General features: G+C 32.7%; 2 protein-coding genes across 3 annotated transcripts; both read left to right on the top strand.

The window, feature by feature from the left end:
- Positions 1-9,232: 9,232 nt before the first annotated feature.
- LOC121127655 (uncharacterized) lies at positions 9,233-10,929 on the top strand. Of its 2 annotated transcripts, none has more exons than XM_071892682.1 (4): positions 9,233-9,481; positions 9,635-9,732; positions 9,801-10,520; positions 10,591-10,929. In XM_071892682.1, exons 2-4 carry the CDS (start codon positions 9,661-9,663, stop codon positions 10,702-10,704), a joined length of 906 nt encoding a protein of 301 aa, XP_071748783.1. In that variant the 5' UTR covers positions 9,233-9,481; positions 9,635-9,660; the 3' UTR covers positions 10,705-10,929. The 2 variants fall into 2 exon arrangements, with proteins under 2 accessions (XP_071748783.1, XP_071748784.1); XM_071892683.1 differs by lacking the exon at positions 9,233-9,481 and adding an exon at positions 9,529-9,576.
- Positions 10,930-13,450: 2,521 nt separating this feature from the next.
- LOC121127654 (uncharacterized) lies at positions 13,451-15,866 on the top strand. Its single transcript, XM_040723075.2, has 2 exons — positions 13,451-14,683; positions 15,294-15,866. Exons 1-2 carry the CDS (start codon positions 13,452-13,454, stop codon positions 15,748-15,750), a joined length of 1,689 nt encoding a protein of 562 aa, XP_040579009.1. The 5' UTR covers position 13,451; the 3' UTR covers positions 15,751-15,866.
- Positions 15,867-21,513: the final 5,647 nt, after the last annotated feature.

Here is a 21,513-nt window from a genome sequence, read left to right as displayed (position 1 = left end):
AACTTTCATTGAACTTTTCCAAAAGCTTCTTGTTATCTTTGTTTCATTTCTTAAGACTTTTTTAAGGAAAATATATGTTTAGTCTATACATAAATATGAACGTAGATATACACCCTTGATCTTTATAATTTTTGATTGATTAATGCATTTGTTTAAAAATAGAATGTTACATAAGTATTTTGATGATAAATGATCAATGATTATAGTAGTGGCAATATACAAACTACTTTTATTTGATTTTGAAGTAAGCAATAACGTTGTACAGAAGGATATGCGTACAAGGGCAAAATAGTTGAAAATATAAGATATTGCTGTAAATATCTCATTTTATAATTACAACCTGGAACTTAAACTTAAATAAACAATTATTTGAAATATGGACATCTATCTACACGGATCATGAATTGGTCAAGTTATGCAATTGGAAACAAATTATTTGCCGTAATGTGATCTGTGTTTAGTTAGATAATCACATTTCAACTGGAGATGCTACATTTTTACTCTCGGATACTTCCTTCCCATTCCTAATACAAATACTTCCCTGGGATGTTTAGCCAGCATTAAAATGGATATTTTAGCAATATAAAACTTTATCTGCAGATAAAGTTAGTATGATGCCATATACAAGCCGGGCCAACCGTTATTATTAACCTATATAAACAAACAGGATCTATGGCAGGATCCTGATTGAATTAGGCAACAAGTTTATCAAGTATTAATTATATATGGAAACCCAAAGGACATGTTTTATTCTACGTATACGCTCCCATAACTTATGGTGAGCTCTCCAGGCGGTGGTAGAAACTGCTTCAGATCCTCTGGACAAATAGAAGCTATGGCAAATAAAAAATCCTGCTCATATTGCCAAATAGAAAAGGCTGCTCCCAATTTCTAGGACATATTTTATAGACCTCTGCTTCTCACTCCCCTTTTATCTACCATTTTCATATTGATGATTGCTGGGAATGATAAATAATAGGAACACATACAACACACTCTTTGAAACCTCTATATAATTTGATAATAACTAAGAACCAAATGAAGTAACACACTCTTAATAATTTGATATTATTAAGAGTATGGGCTATAATAATTTTTATAGTCCGACCCAACAAGGAACAACACCTCAGTTCGAACAAAAAAAATATCTTATGCAAAATACATGAAAATTAGATTTCTTTTAAACATATACAATTAGTGTAATTAACTAATTTAATTCACCTTGATACACATTTAATCCACAGAATAAGTAAGTGGCGCTGCTAGTACATTTTTGCCTCACAAAATTGAAGAAATATTTATTTCTCGTAACATCTTTCTCAACTTTTTTAATCAGCATAAACATTTCCTTCAATTTCTTTTTTTTCAAATTAGCTCCTACTAAATTTTCGTTGCAATTTTTTTTTTTTTTTTTTTTTTGTTAGATAACAATGTTTAACTATTTTATAACACTTGGATATTTAAATGTTTTTCCTCAAAAGAGGTCATAAAATAGATCATCAAGGTAGAGGTCATCAAAAGGCAAAATAGGCAAAAAGGCTACATTTTATTTAAATATTTTTATCGTTCTTTTAGACACGTCAAAAATGATTTATCATAAACATTTATAAAAAAACTTTTGATGGAAGTTCATCTGCCTTTAATTGGTTACTCCAACTAACAAACTGGAATGTGTTGTATACGAATAACATTAAAACAAAATCATATTTTTTCCAAAAATATGTAAAATTTCAAAACTTTAGGGCCGTTCAGCTACCACTAAATATTCATAGAAAATTGTTCAAACTTTGTGAATCGTATTTTTTTATCAAAAGGAACACATTTGAACCTTCATTTTTTTTTACTTTTTCCCAAAAAATGATTTAACTGTCACCCTAATATGGAGAAGTCCATTACGTTGAGATCTGGGGAAGAAGGGGCCATATGTCCTTGTTCCAAAAATGACTCGAAAGGAGTTTGGCACCACTCTTGCAAAGACTTTGAAGTATGTGAAGCTACTTTGACATACTGGAAGCATTAAGGACCTTCTCAGTGCTGTTCCTGGGTCCAGGAAAGTACTTGAGACTGTAACATGTCCAGATAAGCATGTTGATTGACCTTCACAACCTAGGGAAGGAAGATCATGGACGTCTTTATCCTTCAGGAGGTGACACCCGCCCAGACCATCACCGAGGCAGATTTTTGGCCCCTGACCACGCTGCACTTTTTTAGCGGAATATCCTCGATACTCCAACACAGTACCCGGTCGTTGTGGCAGTTGTAAACCAGCTCCACGATGAAGATCTTCTCGTCAGTTCAAATGATTGAAACGTCCCTAAAAGAATTGAGACATTTCAGAAGCCCCTTCGCCTGGGTCAGCCTCTTGGTCATTATGGCTTCCCTGAGAAGCTACCACTTTTGTAGATGATACGGCCTCATCCTAAGGTCCTCCTTGACCCCCCTACACATGGTTTTTCGACCCTCATGGCCCATCTTTCTCATGAATTGTTTTTTTTTGTGTGTGTGGTTGATCATCGACCTCGTTCCCTCGATCAACCTGGGTGTCCTCATGGACCTCGGGCGATCACTCTTGGGCCTTTCATCGACCCTCCTGGTCTTTTTTTTACCTCTTGATCATGTCGTGGACCGATAACTTGGACACATTGAGGTCTTTCAGGGCCTTAGTAATCCCCCTACAGCTCTTCTCTTCCATATGAAGTGAAATTATGGCGTGCTTCGGGTTCATGATATCGTCGTTAGAGTCTCAAAAACAGGTTTTAGAAAAAAGTTTGTTGAATAACAAACAAAGATGGAGGTTGCATGAATCGTATGCAATAAACAAAAACAAAGAAATATAAACTTGTCTGGGAGAAATATTAAATTGAAGTGCTGTCCAAAGACTTATGAGTTACCCTGTACCTAAAATAATTCTATTTTTATTACGTTGTTGATCATTGATGTATCTAGCAACGCCCCTGGAATAATTTTGTTTTTGATAATTATGATACTATTTTCTTTGCCGAACTGGGTGTTTTTATAGGACCTGCGGTACGAGCAGGAAAGGCAATAAAGGCATCCTTGAAATAAAGATACTTTGGCATTAAAAGCTGCTCTTATCTTCGGATTGTATTATTAAATGTTGCTCTTATCAATAGTCTTAATGAAGTTGCCTTTTAACGGTATTTGGTTGAGTTTATAATCAAATAATGCAACTCATTCGACTGGGTAGAATAGGTTATTAGAATATAGATATATATTTGTTATTAAATCAACATATGTTATCATGAAAGCAGAAAAAGAGAATTTATTTCTTATTCAAAATCTTGTCATTTAAATTATAAAGAAGGTGTTTAATATAAGACTATACTATAAAATATGCAGAAATTCAAATAATATAAAATGTCAGTAAGTTACAAAGAAAGAAAACGAAAATGAACATGGTAATCCAATCAATTTGAATTATGCAAGAAATGAATGAATTTTTGTCTTGCAACAAGGAAAATTTTCGCTTTGGAAGAAAAAAAATAATAAGAAAACAGAGGAAATTTTTTTTTTTTTTTTTAAGAATGTATTTTCATAAAACAAGTCATTCGATCAAATTATGCAGCAACCCGCTTCTTCAATAGAATAAAAAAAGAACTTACACTTATAACTACAAAACAAATCGTCAGAGTTACTCTCATCTTTCCTGCAGACACCCTGTTTGAAAGGATTTGTCTTAGCTGCCATAGTTGTTGTTTTTTAAATAGCTGATAACAGCTATGAGATTAAGGAAATAACCTCACCACAGTCTCAATTCTACTCCGAGTCCAGCAAAGACTTACAATTTCAACTCCACAACGAATCCTCAGAGTTACTATTCGTCTTTAACGCTCTAGGGATTACTTTATATTTAGTATTCTCTCATCAAGAGTAATGATGATAGCTTATGTAAATAAAAATTAGTGAAGGTAGTAATTACAAAAAAGAGTTCAATCTTAAAATGTCATATATTTTCAAGCCCTTAAAATATGAATTGAAGACTCATTTTTAACAACGAACTCAAGCTCATATTAAAAAATAAAATAACTGAGAAGTACATACATTATAAAATAAGAAATGATTAATTGGACTCTAGATAAGGTATAGCTTAAGCTCAGTCCGAAACTACTACTTTAATCTCTAAACAAAAGTACTTCCTGGCTCAGCGCATCATTTAAAAAAAAAATCTGAAGCTGTTAATACTATTATTCTTGAGGTGAGAACATCCAAGTATTGAATAACTTCTTGTTAGTGATGACTTAGCTTCAGATATTATGAAATTCAAAGACATATGTGAATAAATGTTACGCCTGGAATACTCTTTACCTCTCTACTTCCTCAAATGCAATTCAATTAATTAATCATGATAAATAATTGTATGTGTAACTGAACTAGGGGGGTCCACCACATCTGCCTTTTTCATTTCATTATGACTACGGATTTTTGTATAAAATCATTCATTGTCCGATTTATTGAGGACAAATAGGACCTGCTGAAGATCTACTTAAATAGAAAGGAAATGTAAATCCAAAATTAAAGATCTAACAAATTTTCTTTTGTTTTTTAGACAAAAAATGGTCCTCCTCATTGAACAGCAAAAAAAAAGAAAGATCTGTAAGTTCAGATTAAAAATTTAAATAATTAATTAAAATTTATTTGAGCCTCCTCGTATTCTGGTCTCAAATCTTGTGTAAGCAAACCGACTTCAAATATTCAGCTACGATACGAAAAGCATTGTAAAATAATTGATCTTTAGACAAGCATTACAAAGGCATTAGGTATTAGTAACATTATCAAATTGAATATAAAAAGGATCTCACAAAACTTGCTTCACCTTGCCCGTCACTTTTAAATACTTAGATGTGATGTTAATCATTATAAATTGAATGTCCAACTGTTTAAAAAGTATCATCCTATCTCCTAAAATAAAGCTAAGTAGAAGTTGACTAAACTATAAATAGTTTGTCGATGATCATGCTAGGATTCAAAATGGTTTGTTTTTTCGCATCAATGAATATTAAATACTTTTAAAAGACCTTCGCATACAATATACTTCAATATGATCATATATTACGTTTAGTGGTGTAAGAGATCAGCAGCAAATAAACATAAGTATATTGTCAAATAATACACATTGTGTTCAAAAAAAAATAATTCGGAGCCCCTATTTAAAAAAATCAAACGCAGGGCTGGGCCAAGTGATGTCAATACACCTTTCCCTAAAAACCTATCACTGACTTTGGGATTTCCTTACTTTCAGAATGTAGATGTATTCATATATTAATTTAAAGTGGTACTAAATACTTAAATATAACCATTACGTAGTCAGTAGCGTAACTGAAAATCCTGGGCTCGTACACTAATTTACCAGAGGCTCTATAGAAATTTTATATTTGCATTAAATAGTTTGGCTCCTTACGCTTTGAGCTCGGCCCCAGCTGTTCTGCAGTCATAGGGGTCACTGTTACTCCCCCAATTTTTTGAAATTTGTATGATTAAGGTCATATAAAATTGCCAACATAAAAAAACAAATTTACATGTAAATATTTCCAATTTGTCTTTTCAAAAAAAAAAGGTTATTCGTTTTTATTGAACCTCTTAAAAAAATCGTCAAAAAGACCACCTCATCCTGTGAGCACCCCTGATGACGTCACCATTATATACTTTGGTCCTCGCTTGCAAATAAATTCCGACGCCGATGGTGAGTCCTTGCTATAGACTAAAATTGTGGACCCAGAATAACCAAATACAAGCAACTTAGTACGGCAAAAAAGTTTACCTCCATACATGCGCTGTTGATTTCTTCCAAATGTTCCATATTTTCTCAATCTTAAATTGGAATTGATGTAGCTCATGGACAACTCTCTCAGGAGAAATTATTCTCTTCAACTCAATGTGCGAGGGTTAGCGCCCTGGTCATTCCTGGAAAAAGAATAATACTTTATGATTATGGAAATCACACAAAATTCCTAGGTTAGATGGAGTAAATGTAATACTATAATTTTTTTTTGTACTCAGAGCATTAGTCTGCTCAATAAATCCAGAGCGAGCTCCCGCTCGTTTTTTAAATCATTGAGCACGCTCTCGCTCAATTAAAAATAAGTGGTGCTCTTTTTTCGCTCTTATACGCGTATTTGAATTTGACAACTCTTTATGATTGTAATTAATTTCCTAAAATTTATATATATTATTTTTTGGGAAAAAAATAAAGAGAAATAAGGCACAAAAATAAATCAAACTTAAGAATCGAAAATTTTATTTGAAATTAAAAAAATCCATCAAATCTAATCAAATGTTTTAAATATTAAATATTTGATTCATTGATTTAAAAAAACCAAAGTTTTCAACTTTTAAGCTCTGACATCTATTCTTAAATAGTAGGATAGATGGTATACCTACTTATTCGACGACTTAAATTCTTATAAATGTTTTCTTTATTCTTAAAAATATGACAAATGGTTGTCAATATTGACCTTTTCTACTTATTTTATGTATTTGGAATAATTTCACAGTTCTTTTACTAGTTTTGTAGGGCGTGCACTACGCCAACCGAAATCTTGTATTAATATTATATGCAGTGATGAAAATGTTGTGTATTTTTTAGCCGGCCTATTTTTTGGAATTGGTGGTCGGAAGAATGAATTTTCTTTTCCTTAGCATTTGTCATTATTATTTAATATCCTTTCCTAAATAGATTCAATTATATTCAAAACCTGATTGAACATTCGTGCGTTCTCATAAAAGACGGAGCATAACCCTGAGGATTTGTCGTGGAGTTATAATTGCAACTCCTTTTTGGACTCAACGTAGGATTGGGGAAATAGCAAATGCCCCTGTTTATTTCCTTCACTCCTTCCTCCCTTGTCACAGTTGATTTTAGCTGATCTATTGAAACTTCTTTATCTTCTTTAAAACATTTTTCAAATTCTCAGGCTTACCATGTTGTTTTTTGGGTTTTTTTTTTTAAATACCCAATCGACAATGGATTTTTATTATTAATTATATTATTCCTACGACGACAACATTCATAGCCCATTGACACAGTTATCCTGAACTTATTATACAAACAAACTTTGTAATCTTTTTTATATTACGGTTACACTTGAACAATTTTTATTACCTTACTTTATTCAGTTTTTGGGTAGTTCTACCGGCATAATTATAATTAAAAAACGACTCTTTGAACCAATTTGGCTGAAGGTATACCTAAGTGGGCCAACCGTTCTCTTTTTACATCCTTACTGAAGCGTCCAAGTACTTTTTTTTTATAAATTCATATGCCCCGTTTTATTAGAACAAACGGCCCAGGATACAAATCGACTTCAATAGAACAAATAATTTAAAATTAAGAAAGAGAAAACTCCAAAATATTTATATATAAAAAAAAAAACCAAGTTTCAAAATATATTTATTATTGATTAACACAAAAACGACGAGGGTATCATATTTGTTACCCATTTGGGATTCAATTAAATCTTGTGATAAACTTCTTAGTTGTATGTTTTTATAAGTTATTGAATTTTCATAATTCATTTGATTAGCCAAAAAATTCAAAATTAAATTTAATAATTATTTGGTAAATATAGTGAAGACTACCCGGACAAAAGTGGGTATCATATTTGATATCCAATTATTTCAAAAAATATTTTTGTTTTACAATTGTGTATGAACAGGCTCAAGCAAGTTGAGACATGAATTAATAACTCAAGAAAAGAATCGTGTACCTTCCTTGTATAAATATAAACATAGATTTTGCTGAACTAGCCATTCTGATTCCAGCTTTTTTTGGATATCAAAGAAAAAATTATCCAGTTAAGAAATAGGACATTATCTGGTGTCCACATCGTACTCCGATTCAGAAGGTGATGATTTCGAATTGGATCAACATGATGAATATGTCTTACCACTTCAATCAAGCTTTTCATATTCTATGGACTATCTTGAAGTTATTGACAAGTCTGTTGGTAACTAATTTTATTAAATACCATTAATTCTTTTGGTAGAGTCTACATGTATTTATTTACAACAAATGGGTATATTTAACATTTCAAAAAATGTCCGGATGACTCAAGTAACTCACTTCCCACCTTCTAAGAAACATAAATCAACCGACTTATTACGGAAGTGAATGTATGTCAGTCAGGATAACACAATCTGGCACAAACAAATAGGAAATAGAGAGATAGTTCGGTCTGTTTTAGCCGAGAAAACATATTGAATCAAGTCCCAGGTCCATCACTATTTGCAAAACTTATCATCATTACAAATACAAATATTAAATAATAAATGCTTATCATTTTTGATGTCCACCGTCGTTTAAGAGGCGTCGTTACCAACCGTCGGTCTAGTGTTAAAAAACAGTAAACAAGAATCAATTCTAATTACTCCCTCCAAATATTCTTAAACGTATCAATTTCAAAATATTTACTCCCTAAGTCAAGTGTTTTGTTTTTTTAAATCAAAATATGGTCATCCTGACCAGGTATATCGACATAACTTTCCTGATATTAAATATTTTATCATATAAAGATTTACAAAGTGGATTAATTCAAAACTTACAACCCTCAAAAAGAAGCAAAATCCAATTCAAAAGTGCTAGGATTAATCATGACCATGAGATTTAAGTACAATATTCATGAAGATTAATGCTTCTTCTCAGATATAATCGCAGAATCCTCTGTATATTGTATATTTTCGGACTTTTGTATGTTAATAAAAATAATAATATTAATAAATAATAATAAAAACATTGGATGATAAGACAATTGACTAAATATTATTATTAACAATCGTATAAACTATTATGTACGTATTTAATATCGTACTTGTGAAGGAGATTTGTTACCTTCAAATATTGTTTATAATTAAATGGATTCTGATCTCTATTACATACATGTTGTGTAAAAATTTAAGTAGACAACTTTTTCTGTTTTTTGCCTTCGTGTTTATTACTATGCATCTAAGATTCTTTCTATGTTGTAACATTAATCCTGATAAGATAACTTCTTTTTTTTTAATTTAATTTCTTCTTCACCTCTATTATTTTACTTCAAGTCCTAATTGAACTTTCATTCATAAAAATAGTTTGCCTATTTCACTACAAGTGCATGAAATCTCTGCACGTAAGTGCGTGAGTTTATTAGCTACAGTGAAAAATCACAAATAAATAAATAAAAGGATCTTTTACATCATAAAATGACGCAGAACCCCTTTCTTAAACATACGGTGTTGCCCTCTGGTTGCCAAATTCACATCTTACATAACATATGACTATTATTTAAAAGATTTTATGTAATAATATATTGCATAAGTAAAGTTTTATACAAAAATTCTATGTTATATCCTTTAGTTGAGTCGTCAATTATTTAGGACTAGAAAGGAATAAATCTTTGTGTTTGTTGCAAGGAATTAGGAAGCATAATATTACATTTCATAATAGAACGTACTTGCACGTCCAACCAGCTGATTCATTTTATAGAAGGTAAAAAAGAAAAGGAAAAGTAGGGTATAGAGAGAGGAGAATGAGAAACAGATAGAAAAAGAGAGAGAAACGTCATTCAATTTTTTATTAAATTAGTTACTTATTTTATTTACGTAGATCAGTCTTTTAACGTAATTACTAATTTCATTTTAGTTTAAACTTCTACCTTAAATAAACAAATGATGAACGGAGCTCTTCGAAGTACATCCAAATTGTTGTTGTCCAATGCGAGTCCTCTTCATAATGTTGGCGTGAGTTTTAACATCTTGTATTTTTTGGATGAATGACGGAAATATCCAATATTATATTTACTCTTTAGCTGAGAGGCGCTGCCCAAGCCGCTACTTCCCAGGAAGGAGTAACTGGCCTAAGGACGGACAAAGTAAAAACCTTTGCCATTTACCGATGGAACCCTGATAACCCTGGAGAGAAGCCCAAGGTGCAAGAATACAAGGTGAATCTAAGTGACTGTGGCCCCATGGTTCTTGATGCTCTCATTAAAATAAAAAACGAAATTGACCCAACCCTCACATTTCGTCGCTCTTGTCGTGAAGGGATTTGTGGTTCCTGCTCCATGAACATTGGTGGTGTCAACACCCTTGCCTGTATTACCAAAATTGATCCCAATCCGGCTAAAGCCATCAAAATCTACCCTTTGCCTCATATGTACGTTGTTAAAGACCTCGTTCCTGATATGAACAACTTCTACGAACAGTATCGTTCCATTCAACCCTGGCTCCAACGTGAGGATGAGAGCTCTACTTCAGAGGGAAATCTTCAAATACTTCAATCTGTTGAAGACAGAGCCAAGCTTGATGGTCTTTACGAATGCATTCTTTGTGCATGTTGTTCCACGTCTTGTCCATCTTACTGGTGGAATGGAGATCGCTACTTGGGACCTGCTGTTCTTATGCAAGCTTACAGGTGGATGATTGATTCAAGAGATAGTGCAACCCATGAGAGAATGGACAAACTCAGAGATCCTTTCTCGGTCTACAGATGCCATACCATTATGAATTGCACTAAGACGTGTCCTAAGGTGCGTAATTATCTTCATTACTAGCTTCTTAAGCCTTAAAATTAATGCATACTTTTTATTCATTACTTAGGGATTAAATCCCGGTAAGGCCATTGCTGAAATTAAAAAGCTCCTTGGAGGTGTTGCAGATAAAGGAAAACCTGGATTGGATGGAACTGCACCAATTACGCAAGCCAGTAGCTAATTATTCGTGTTTTTAATATCTTATTTATCTTAAGTTATAGAAAAGCATTATTGTGACTACATTTAATTATAAATTCTTTGTCTGCATTGGGCATAATTTATAATCAAACTGGACTTTTTTTCTTAATGAGTTTAATAAATTAAAAAAAAATTGAAGGAAGTAGTTTAATAGTCTATATTTAAACCTTTTTAACCTATATATTGAAATAAATAATTATCGTCGTAACGTTTTGATGTATACTTTTGTCAACTCCAAGTGAGGTTAGTTGTTTTTAAATGAAGTAGTTTAATCAATTGAACTATCAAATCTATATATGTTGGATTTGATTTTAAAAGTTGCAGACTAGATTGCTATAAGTCTGATGTATAACCTTTGAAACAAATAGCTCATATGACTATAAAATTTCTGTAAAAGTCAGAAACCAATTTATTCACTCATTTTATGGAACTCATCATATCCTTTGTGTTTTTTATGATGTTCATATATAATTGAAATATGAATCCAGGAATGTTTCCATTATGAATTTATACTCTTTTAAATGACAGAAGGAATTATTATTTTATAAGAGGAAACGAATATGTAACACTCTACTCTCCAATAAGTCAAATGATCAACATACTTAGTCTTATTTTGATAATTTTATATGTGAATTAACTATTTAAGCGAAGATATAGAAATATACATATATATAATGTATGTACATAATTACAAATATTATTCTTCTTTACCATATGTTAATGGGGTCTTCAAAATGCCCACTTTCATCATCAGGAGTATTTGCACACACAGAATGAACTGCATACTATGGATGAAATTTAAAAAAAATGAATATCATGAAAGTTTTTTTTAGTTGGTCTATTCTTGAACATAAACACATCCTCTGATGAAATAATTACATTATTAAATTTGTATGTGGAATTAATTATTGTAGTTAATGGAGTACAAGACTAATGAAACAATTTCAAGAATTTATCTCCATATGAAGAAAGAGAAAGTAGTACAATGTAGTCAGTTGTAGAGGAGGGAAAGATGGACACAGTACACTTTCGTTCGTAGAAGCATATGTTGTGGCCTCAATAGTCTTTTTGTAGAGTATTATTTTTTCTTCTTCTAATGTCATCCCTTATAAATTATAATATACATAAGTTTGTTTGCCTCAAGGTAAAACGAACTCCACTGTGCGGAGAAAACCACGACGGTTTACTTAAAAAAGCGGCACAATACGATTAGGAATATTATTCTTGAAAAAATATTACACAAATTACGTGCGCTTAAGATTTTTTTTTAATAATCGTAGACTGTTCATAAGAAAATAACCAACTGTCACTATCTAATATAATTAACCGAAAGAAGTCTTCTGGACACGCATTCGTGTGTATTTTTTTCTCTCAAAGTCAGAAAATGTATAAGCATTTATCATTACTATTCAGTGCTTCAGACTAAATATGTGTTTGTCGTTGTTACCATGATATATTTATGATTTAATTCTATTGATATGGAGCAACCAACATCCCTAGCAAGTATCTACCAGGCTCGCAAAAAGGCTGAAGGAGACTCCTCTACTACAGTTGAAGTGTTAAAGAAGCAATATCAAGATCAGATTGAAAGAATTATTCATGATAAGAATGGACAGGTACAATCTATTACCAAGTCCTATATTCCATCTTCAAATGAACGGGAAGTTCGTAATTTTAAAAAATTGGAACGTGAAAAGTCCTTTGATGAGGCCCGAAATGCGGTTCAATCTCAAATAGAAAAAATATTCGAGAAGGCTAAAAATAATTCTAATAAGCCTCTTTCCCCAAAACTAAATATTATTAAGTATGGTCTCCCCACTCCTTTAACACTTATTCGACCTCCTATTCAAAGTTATCCGGAAGAGGAAGAATATGATTTGGAGAACAATGAGAGACATGACTTTCAAAGCCCAGAACATCTTCGTATGCCTGTTCCATCCTCTCTTAATCAACGTATGCTTCAAAAAAGTAATATGTCTTCAACTTCACCAATAGAACCAAGAAGTAAAAGATCCAGTTCTGTTGAGTCTGGAATACTTCCGCCTCCTCCACCTCCATTGCTCATTAGTTCGACTAGTACTGACAATGTACACTTTTCAAGCCCAGATATTATTCAGAAAGAGTCTGTTCCAGAGGAGCCCGAAGAACTCCCACCACCTCCTCTTGAAATTGTTAACAAAAGTCCTCCAAGAACAACAACTTTTATCAAAATGAACGGTCATCAAAGACGACCATCTGTGCATCAGCCTCTTCATAGAGAGAGACATTTGCCAAAAAGTTTTTCTAGTATGTCGCAATTGGATCAGCTCAAGAAAGATAAGGAATTTATTCCTTTGATAGTTCCTCCAAAAAAAAGGCGATCCTCAACTAGTAGTAGTAGCAGCAGCAGTTCAACCTGTTCTTGTGAAGAAGTCATCCGCAAAAAGCCTGTCAAAAAGCCGCCTCCAAGGCCCAAACCTAAACCATTTCCACGTAGAAAGAAAAATAGAGCACCAGCTCCGGTTGTCAAACCGAAACCACCCATAAAAAAAAGATCAGGATACTCAGGATCAATCAGTAAATAACGTCGAATACTTAGGTGCTTTACCCCTCTCTGAAAAAGCATCAGATTTGGGATCACTACAAGTGCCTCTTAAAGTACTTTATTTCAAGTACTTGGACAAAGTGTTAAAAAATTCGAATCATAAAAAGCGACAGCAAAAGTGTTTCCTCGATATAGATTCAAATGGGATGAAAATTACATTTCCTGGAAAGGACGCTGAATTTACTTATAACCCATTTCCTACGATTGCTGTCTGGGCTGCTATTCGTTTTATTCATCGTCAAAAGCCTGATGCAAAACATAATGCCTTTGCATTTTTGCCACTTATCTCAGATCCCAGTGACAAGGAAAAGAACACACTTTTCCATGATTTGTCAATAGATGAATTAGTTTATACTCAAAAGAATGTATATCACCCTCCACTATTTGCTTGTATCATGAGACAGCACGGAGTTTCACGTAAATTGGAATGTCATGGCTTTGTCTGTGACACAAAAGAAGATGCAATTTCCATCGCAGCGGATCTTTTCAAGTGTTTGATGAGCTCTGTGGAAATTCAAACTAAAAAACCAAAACGAAGAAACTCCACGGTTTCATCAAAGTCCTCATCGATTTCCGTGGTTTCCTCCCGACTAAGGAAAAATCGATCATTGAGACAATCAAAACGCATTAACAACTCCATTGCACGACGTAAGCTTCAAGAAAAGGAATCTGGGATCAAAGGTGATATTTATACAAAAGTGGCAATGCCTCGCAGTCGAAGTTTTATGAATGTGAATGGACAGTACAATCTACAAGACTTATTCAAAGAGCTCCGAGATAAAGAAGGAATAGAGAGTGTAGATGATGTTCTTCGACTCGTCATTAGTCCCCATGGAATGTCGTTTAACAAAATACCCCCCATGTACAGGGATTTACTCATGAAACTCGTCATGTCCATGTCCAAAGATGAAATATTCATTCGTTCAAAAAATATCATGATGGAGGAATTGAAAAAGTCTAAAAAGAAGAAAAAAGGATTCCTTCTCGGAAAACGCAAGAAATCTACATCCATTAAAGCCAAGGATTTGGATAAAGAGTTGAAGAAACTCACAATTGGAAATCCAGTTCCCATCGACTTGGATCAAATACAAAAGTTTCCCCCCTCAAAAGCCATAGACTTGAACCTTATCAAAAAAACTCAGGAACGCTCTGTTTTTATCAACGCCAAGCCCATTCAATCCTCATCCAACTCCTCTTCCAGTTCCACTAAAAAAATGTCCAGCACCAATAATAAGCTATCCTTATCAAACTCTCGTAGAATATCCTCTGGAGAATCAGAATATAAATCTTGTAGTGAGTGTGGATATACCAGTGTATGTGGAACTCTTTGCTCCTGCTCAAGCATGGAAGAATCCTCCTCACTTCCATCTGCATCAAGGTAACAGTATTTAAGACATCTAATTCATTTTAATTAGTTATAAGTTATATTGCGTCATCAGAGTACCATTACTACCAGTACATACTACATGAATAGATGTGGAATCATCTTAAATCCTTAATTGGCCCATTATTATCATGATATTTGAAAATGAATTTGATTAAAATCCTTGGCCTTTAATTGTATATGTGACTTAATCTTTCTACACATATTATATGCAGTATGTAGGTATATATAAACTTATTTTGAAGATGAAGAAAACCTTGGTTAATAGTAATCAGAGTAATCATACATTACATTATTTTAAAAAAAATAAAAATTAGAACAAGAAATTGTAATAATGAAATAGAAAGTTATTAATTTTTCTACCAAATGTTTTTGTTTTTTTTCAAAAATAATAAAAATAATTTTCTTTAGCAATATTGTACATTCTACACATACATGCTTGGATATATGTATACCTATATGTTATATAGTAAATAAACTGATGTATGGTTTTCTAATATGTGTTTTTGAAAAATAAAAGTGTATTTAATTGGTCTTTTGAAACGTATTTATGTATGTATTGACTCATCCCTTTCTCATCCTTACTTTCTTTCGACCCCTTTAGAAAATCAAATTCAAATCCATCATCAAACTGTACATGCAAGGATTGTGATGAGAGTTTATCGATATATTGTTCATCCTGCACATCCGTTCACTCTGATGATGAGGAGGATGATGAAAAAATGTCAATGGACTCCGTAGTCGATAAGGACTGGTCTAAGAAGAAACTCTCTTCTAGCTCGAACGCCTCTTCCTCCTCATCTCCCGGTAAAAGTGACGAACTATTTGTTAACTCTTCCACTTATACAGAGTTTGAAACTGAGGATTCCCACGGTAAAACCATGTCCTCCGACAGCCTCTCATCCTCTTCTTCCTCCTACTCCTCCAGCCACTGCGACTCTCTCTCTGGGGAGCATCCACAGAAATTACATCGAAAGAGTGATGGTTCTGTCATTTATAAAGGCCCCAGACCTGCATATTCGGAGAGCAATATGCAAAACTCATTGGGGTATCTGCCATAAATGGATCATCTTCGCGCACTTTTTGGTTATATATAATGTAATTGGGAGATCAAATATATATGTATGTACTATCTGTTTATATATGATAATTTTACATCAATGTGCTTTAATCTAAATGTTTATGTGTGTACTTTGGGAGAAAGGGCATCATCATTTTGTAGTTCTGATAATTCAATCTTAAAATAACATGAGGGCTCACTCCATGATTTAATCCTTTTGAATGATTTAAAACTAATATTTATATATTATTTGCAGTCAACTATGAGGTCTTATAAAAAAATAGGTACAATAATTCTGTAAAGCTTTACAAATCATTTAAATAATTATGTAAGTAAAATACACATATTTATTGACAGATACCTAAGTAACTAAACCTTGTTAGGATCTCATGAGCATTTTTTTCCTTCCTCAACAACTATCAAATATGGAAGTAAAATCATCAAATTTTCATATTATCATAATGTACTTGAAAAAAAAAAAAATACATAATACAATAAATATTTGTTTATATCTATGTAGATCATGTTAAAACTACAAGGGTGTCAAGTCTTTTTTAATCCTTTAGTTAAAACACCCCAAGTACTTCTTGCCACATATTGTTGTTTTTTTCAATTACTTTTTTGACTATTTTGATCGATATGATCGAATATTTGTGATGAGTGTACACATAAACAATTTGGAATAGAAATCAAGAAAAGGGGACATTCTTTTTTTTTGTGACTGTGTTATCTCGTAATTGGTAAAATGGAGTTGCACTGATTAAGTTTAAATACACATTATAGTACATTATTTACTCCCATCTAATCAAGGAATCTTCTTTCAAGTTGTTACACAGATGATCTTATCTAGTGGTACACATTTTTTTTTTATTATTTTCGATTTTTCAAGAGTAAAATGTAAAGAAGAGGTTTTGTGACCCTCAACTCTAATAATTGTCTCAATACCAGACCTAAATACCTTGCAGAACTGACTATGTTGTCAGAATCGAGCTTGGTCCACTCCTTCTTGATGGAAGCCTCCAGAAACTGGACTCTCCTGTGAGGAGTAAAACACACACTCTCCTCTAGACGCGTCTAGATAGAATAGTCCCAAAGGTTCGCGTCAGGAGAGGAGGGTGGCCACATCTTGAGGTCCCAAAATTCCGGAAAGTCTTAGCGGCTCGAGGAAAAGGAGCTCAATTGAGAGTGAAAACAAAATTGCCCCTTAACTTTTTTCTGGCCCACGGTAGCACTTTCTTATACAGAAGTTCGATGTTTGCTTTTGCTGGCCAATATATTTTTTTGTTCTAAAGATATGTCTCACTGAAGCTGAGACATTGGGAAGATTTTTGATTGTGATGTAGCGGCTGTTCTGCTTATTCACCGTGGAATCAACGGTGAAAATATTTTCATTAGAAAAGACAAAACTTTTGCCAAATTTTTGTTGTCCTTCAGAAAATTCAGAATCTTCTTTCCCCTTTCCAACCGTCTCAGCTTGCTCTGTTCAGAGATAAAATGTCTAATTTCCTCCACCATGATTTTGTACCAACGTCATTCCGGATTGAAAATAACAATATGTGTACCTTTAGATAATATCAACAATGAATACATTAAGTAAATTTCCATCTATCGGAACGTACTTAAGCACATTTTTCGTTCAAGATAATAATTTTCCGGAGCCCGTTGTCCCTTCTGCTACGTCGATTAATTTAATAAACATAATATGGCCAATTATGGCCTTTATATTCCATTTATGAAACTTTATTCGGCCCCAATATTGTCTTTAATATATATTTTTTTTTAAATTATGATCAGGAATTTTTGGAACCTTTAATTTGAGGTGCCACCAGAGGATTAATCAACGTGTTTTAATAACAGAAAAAGAAGATAAATAGATGAAAAATACAAACGTAATAAATACAGGAGGGGGCTATGCAGGATTATATTTGTGGGGGCTTGGTTTTGGAAAAAAAAATACAAATTTTTTGGAAAATAAATTCAAAAATCAAAAGCTTTTCACAAAATATTTCAAATATTAAATTTTTTGATTCTGATAAAAAAATTTCTAGTAAAAAGCAAAAATTCCTTAATTTAGGGAGGGCTACAACCTCTCCAGCCCACCCTCTGCAGACGCCCCTGTACATAGTCAATTTTGAGATAAATTGGCTTCTTTATTGACAGGCTAATTTTGTACTTGAGGAAACACGAGTATTCTGAATAATTTAAGTAATAAATAAGTATTGGTCTATACATACGCATACATACAAATAACTATACTATATACTTTGATGCCTATATATTTCAATGAATACTCAATCTGATTTTGTGAGATACACTAATCATCAAATAAATGTATGAGTGATGTCCTTCAAATTTATCATGAGAAAGAGCTCAGAGTTTAGTGATGCATAAAAGTAAAAACAATAAAAAAACGTAAAATTTCATTTTTAATATTAACCTTCTAATGATTTTTTTGAGAAGCAAATTCCCTCTGGAAGGAGACACATCATTTTATGTAATAGGTTGTTCCAAAATGATTGAGACAGGTTCGTTTGAAGGGAAAAGATAAGAGTTAGCTTAAAAATTCACCCAACATCGATTTTCTCATTAATTTTATGGTAGAAAAATATTCCATAGTTATTCAGAGGCTAAATAGCTATTATCTACATACCACATTTGCACAAGTTTCTTCATTCGTCGCTGAACTTGTAGTCTCACAATGTTCGCTTGTACTTTTGATACGCTACAAAGTGGGCAAAACAGTGTCTGAGATCCACACCGACCTCACTATCGTTTACCCTGATGCCTGACCTAGTCGTGCAATCATCTTTCGATGTAATGGTGATATTCGGGATGGTACTTTTAAGCTTTAGAAAGGTATCTCATCAGGAAGCCTCCGGGAGACAAGGACACTCAACAACATCGTCCAAATCAAGGACCTGGTAGAGAACAAACCCGATTGAGCGTTTTGAAAGGTCTCGGCGGAAGTTTCCCTACCACCCACAGCGATTTTTTGGAATCCTGACTGATCATCTGCGTTTCAAAAACCTCCTCTGCGTTTGGGTACAACGCACGTCCACGCATAGCCAACGACACCAGACAGTTCTTAACGCAGAGAAAGGTGGACACGATCAAACAGAGTCCCTACAGTCCGAATATACATCTCTGTGACCGATTTATCTTCCGTAAACTGAAGCACCTGCTCCAGGATTGCGATTTTGATAGGCATGAATACCTCACACGCGGCGTTCAGTGGGTAATGAAGTTAGTGAACGAAAAGGTGCTTTCCAGGAGTTGTGGGAGTTGGAGAATCTTTGCCACCGGGTTATCTGAGCTGGAGGAGACTATGTGGTATGATTGAGTATATTTTGTAAACTTGCAAATATAATTTATTGTCTCACTGGGGTAGTCTCAATCATTTTGAAACAACCTAATATTATTTACATGGTGTATTTAACTCATGATGTCTTAATCATTAATTATAAAGACAATAAAAAAATAATGACCTAAATCAATTGGTAGCTTGGACTGTTGTTTATTTTTTAACTTTTCACTAACACAAAAATATAGAGGGGTTTTTGTAGTCAGCAATGTTTCTGATTATTTTCCCCTAATGTATGTTCTGAAACTTTTAGATTGGTTGAATTATAACTAGTTTTTCTTAAGCTGTGAACACTTTTATTTATTATTGAATAATAATAACTCTATAGGTTGGAATAATTGGCTAACTACCAATTTTAACTACTTTGAGGTCTTTTTGTATGAAATGTTGCCTGATACACTAAAGGTTACGCCGTATTAATAGTAAAAAAAAATATTTTCATATCTTAACAAGAGCTGATTGAAGTGAATCATTCAATCATCAGAATAATTAATAAGGATAAATACTAGAAGAAATATCGACAGTTGAAAACGAAAATATATCATATTTCTATAATATATATAAATATTAATTGATTAATTAGGTTTTTAATGAATCGAAAGACATAATGATTTAAAAAACAACAATCCCATATTGTCTTCCCTACAAATATAATTTTATATACCTACAATATGGATAAATATTAGTGATATCAGGTTAGCTTTTTTTAGTCCACGGGTCCTGCATCTTTTGAATAATGTGACCCCACTCGACCCGCAACATTTTATCTATTTTGACTACCAACTAAAATTTGAAAAAAACAACAACACATTACCGTTTGCCTATAAACCTTTTCACTCATAATGAAATTTCCAAGATTATGCCCATATATTGCTTATCAGTCTCGGTTGCTTTTGTTCCTAGGTATATAGAATAGTTCCTATAAAGGAAATACAATATCTATTATACAAATTGATTAGCTTTAATCAATAAGTCAATTTTCTGAGGTTTCTTGTTCAATTGCAGCGTTGTCCAATGATTTTTTTTTAATGTTGCCAGGATAACAAAGTTGTTCCTGAGTTCCAATTAGCTAAGGGCTTCTAATGGATATGGAAAATTACTTTTAGGCACCAGAAGGTGTAAATAAAAGAGGGAAGGGGTGGGGTAGGTTATGGATCCAGGTCCGTTACTAAGCCTGTTAGGGCCCTATAATATTTCTTAATCCAGCATTTTCTGAACTTTACTATAGCAAGGCCCCGAACACTAATAATTTTTTAGCTGAGGCCCCCTTATACGAAACAGTTGGACTTTGTATGTCTAGAATAAAAGGAATCCTCAATTTTCCAACTGTTATGGGGAAACTAAGAAAATTAATATTGAAAGGGTTAAAAAAAAAAACTTAACTACTAAGTAATAAACGTGCTGATTTTGGTAGAAAATACATTAACCTATCCCAACTTGCGGTTAACTTGACGGTACTGCGGCTTAATGTCAACCTGCACAGATGTCATTTTAATTATCAAATATGAGTTGAAGTTCGTCCGTAATATTCGGAATATTTTCCAAAAAAAAATTTATGAACAGCTTTGAATTTAAAAAAATTACTATTTGTAAACAGTTGTAGATTTTGAATTTTTTTTCCAAATATTTTTTGTTAACAGTTTTGAATTTTTTTGCAAAAATGTAGTATTTGAAATTTTTTCAGAAAAATGTAACTCTTTGGGAACAGCTCTGAATATTTAAAATTATTTTACAAAAAATATAGTATTTGAAATTTAATTTTTGCAATTTTTTTCCAAAAAATTTAATTCTTTGGGAACAACTGTGAATATTTAAAATTATTTTCCAAAAAATGTATTTAAAATTTAATTTTTGCAATTTTTTGTGAACAGCTAGCTTTTTTTTTCAAAGAATTCCTAAAACCGACCCGTCTCCTCCCTCCCCCGCCCCTAAAAATCCTGCAGACGCCACTGTTTACACATGTTTTTTTGATGAGATAGACATCTACATCAAAAATTATCCAAATCGGTGATGGTGACAGCAAAAGGGTGTGTACATTTGACATGGAAAAAAATACAAGGTTTTTTGGCTAGAAATTTACGGGATTTATCATGATGGAAGAATGCTAAATGTTTCAAAACTGAATTGGTTTTTAGTTCAATTCAATTTTTTACTAAACTATTAAATTTGAATTGTTAATTATGGTAATGATTTTTTCGTTTGCAAAAGAAACCGACCATTTCAAATAAAAAAAAGATGAAAAAAAAAAAAAAAATCTTAATGCACCATGATTGAAAAGATATAAGTAATTTGTTAGAATAAAAATTAATTATCGTATTTATGGATTCCTTAGCAATACAAAATTTATGTGAAATGCACTTAGGCATAAATACTTAAGTAGATACATAATATGCAATCACAACT

The sequence above is a fragment of the Lepeophtheirus salmonis genome, chromosome 13, assembly GCF_016086655.4.
Source record: "Lepeophtheirus salmonis chromosome 13, UVic_Lsal_1.4, whole genome shotgun sequence".
Lineage (NCBI taxonomy): Eukaryota > Metazoa > Arthropoda > Copepoda > Siphonostomatoida > Caligidae > Lepeophtheirus > Lepeophtheirus salmonis.
The sequence above is the reverse complement of the archived record's forward strand: the minus strand, read 5'-3'. Positions and strand labels throughout refer to the sequence as shown.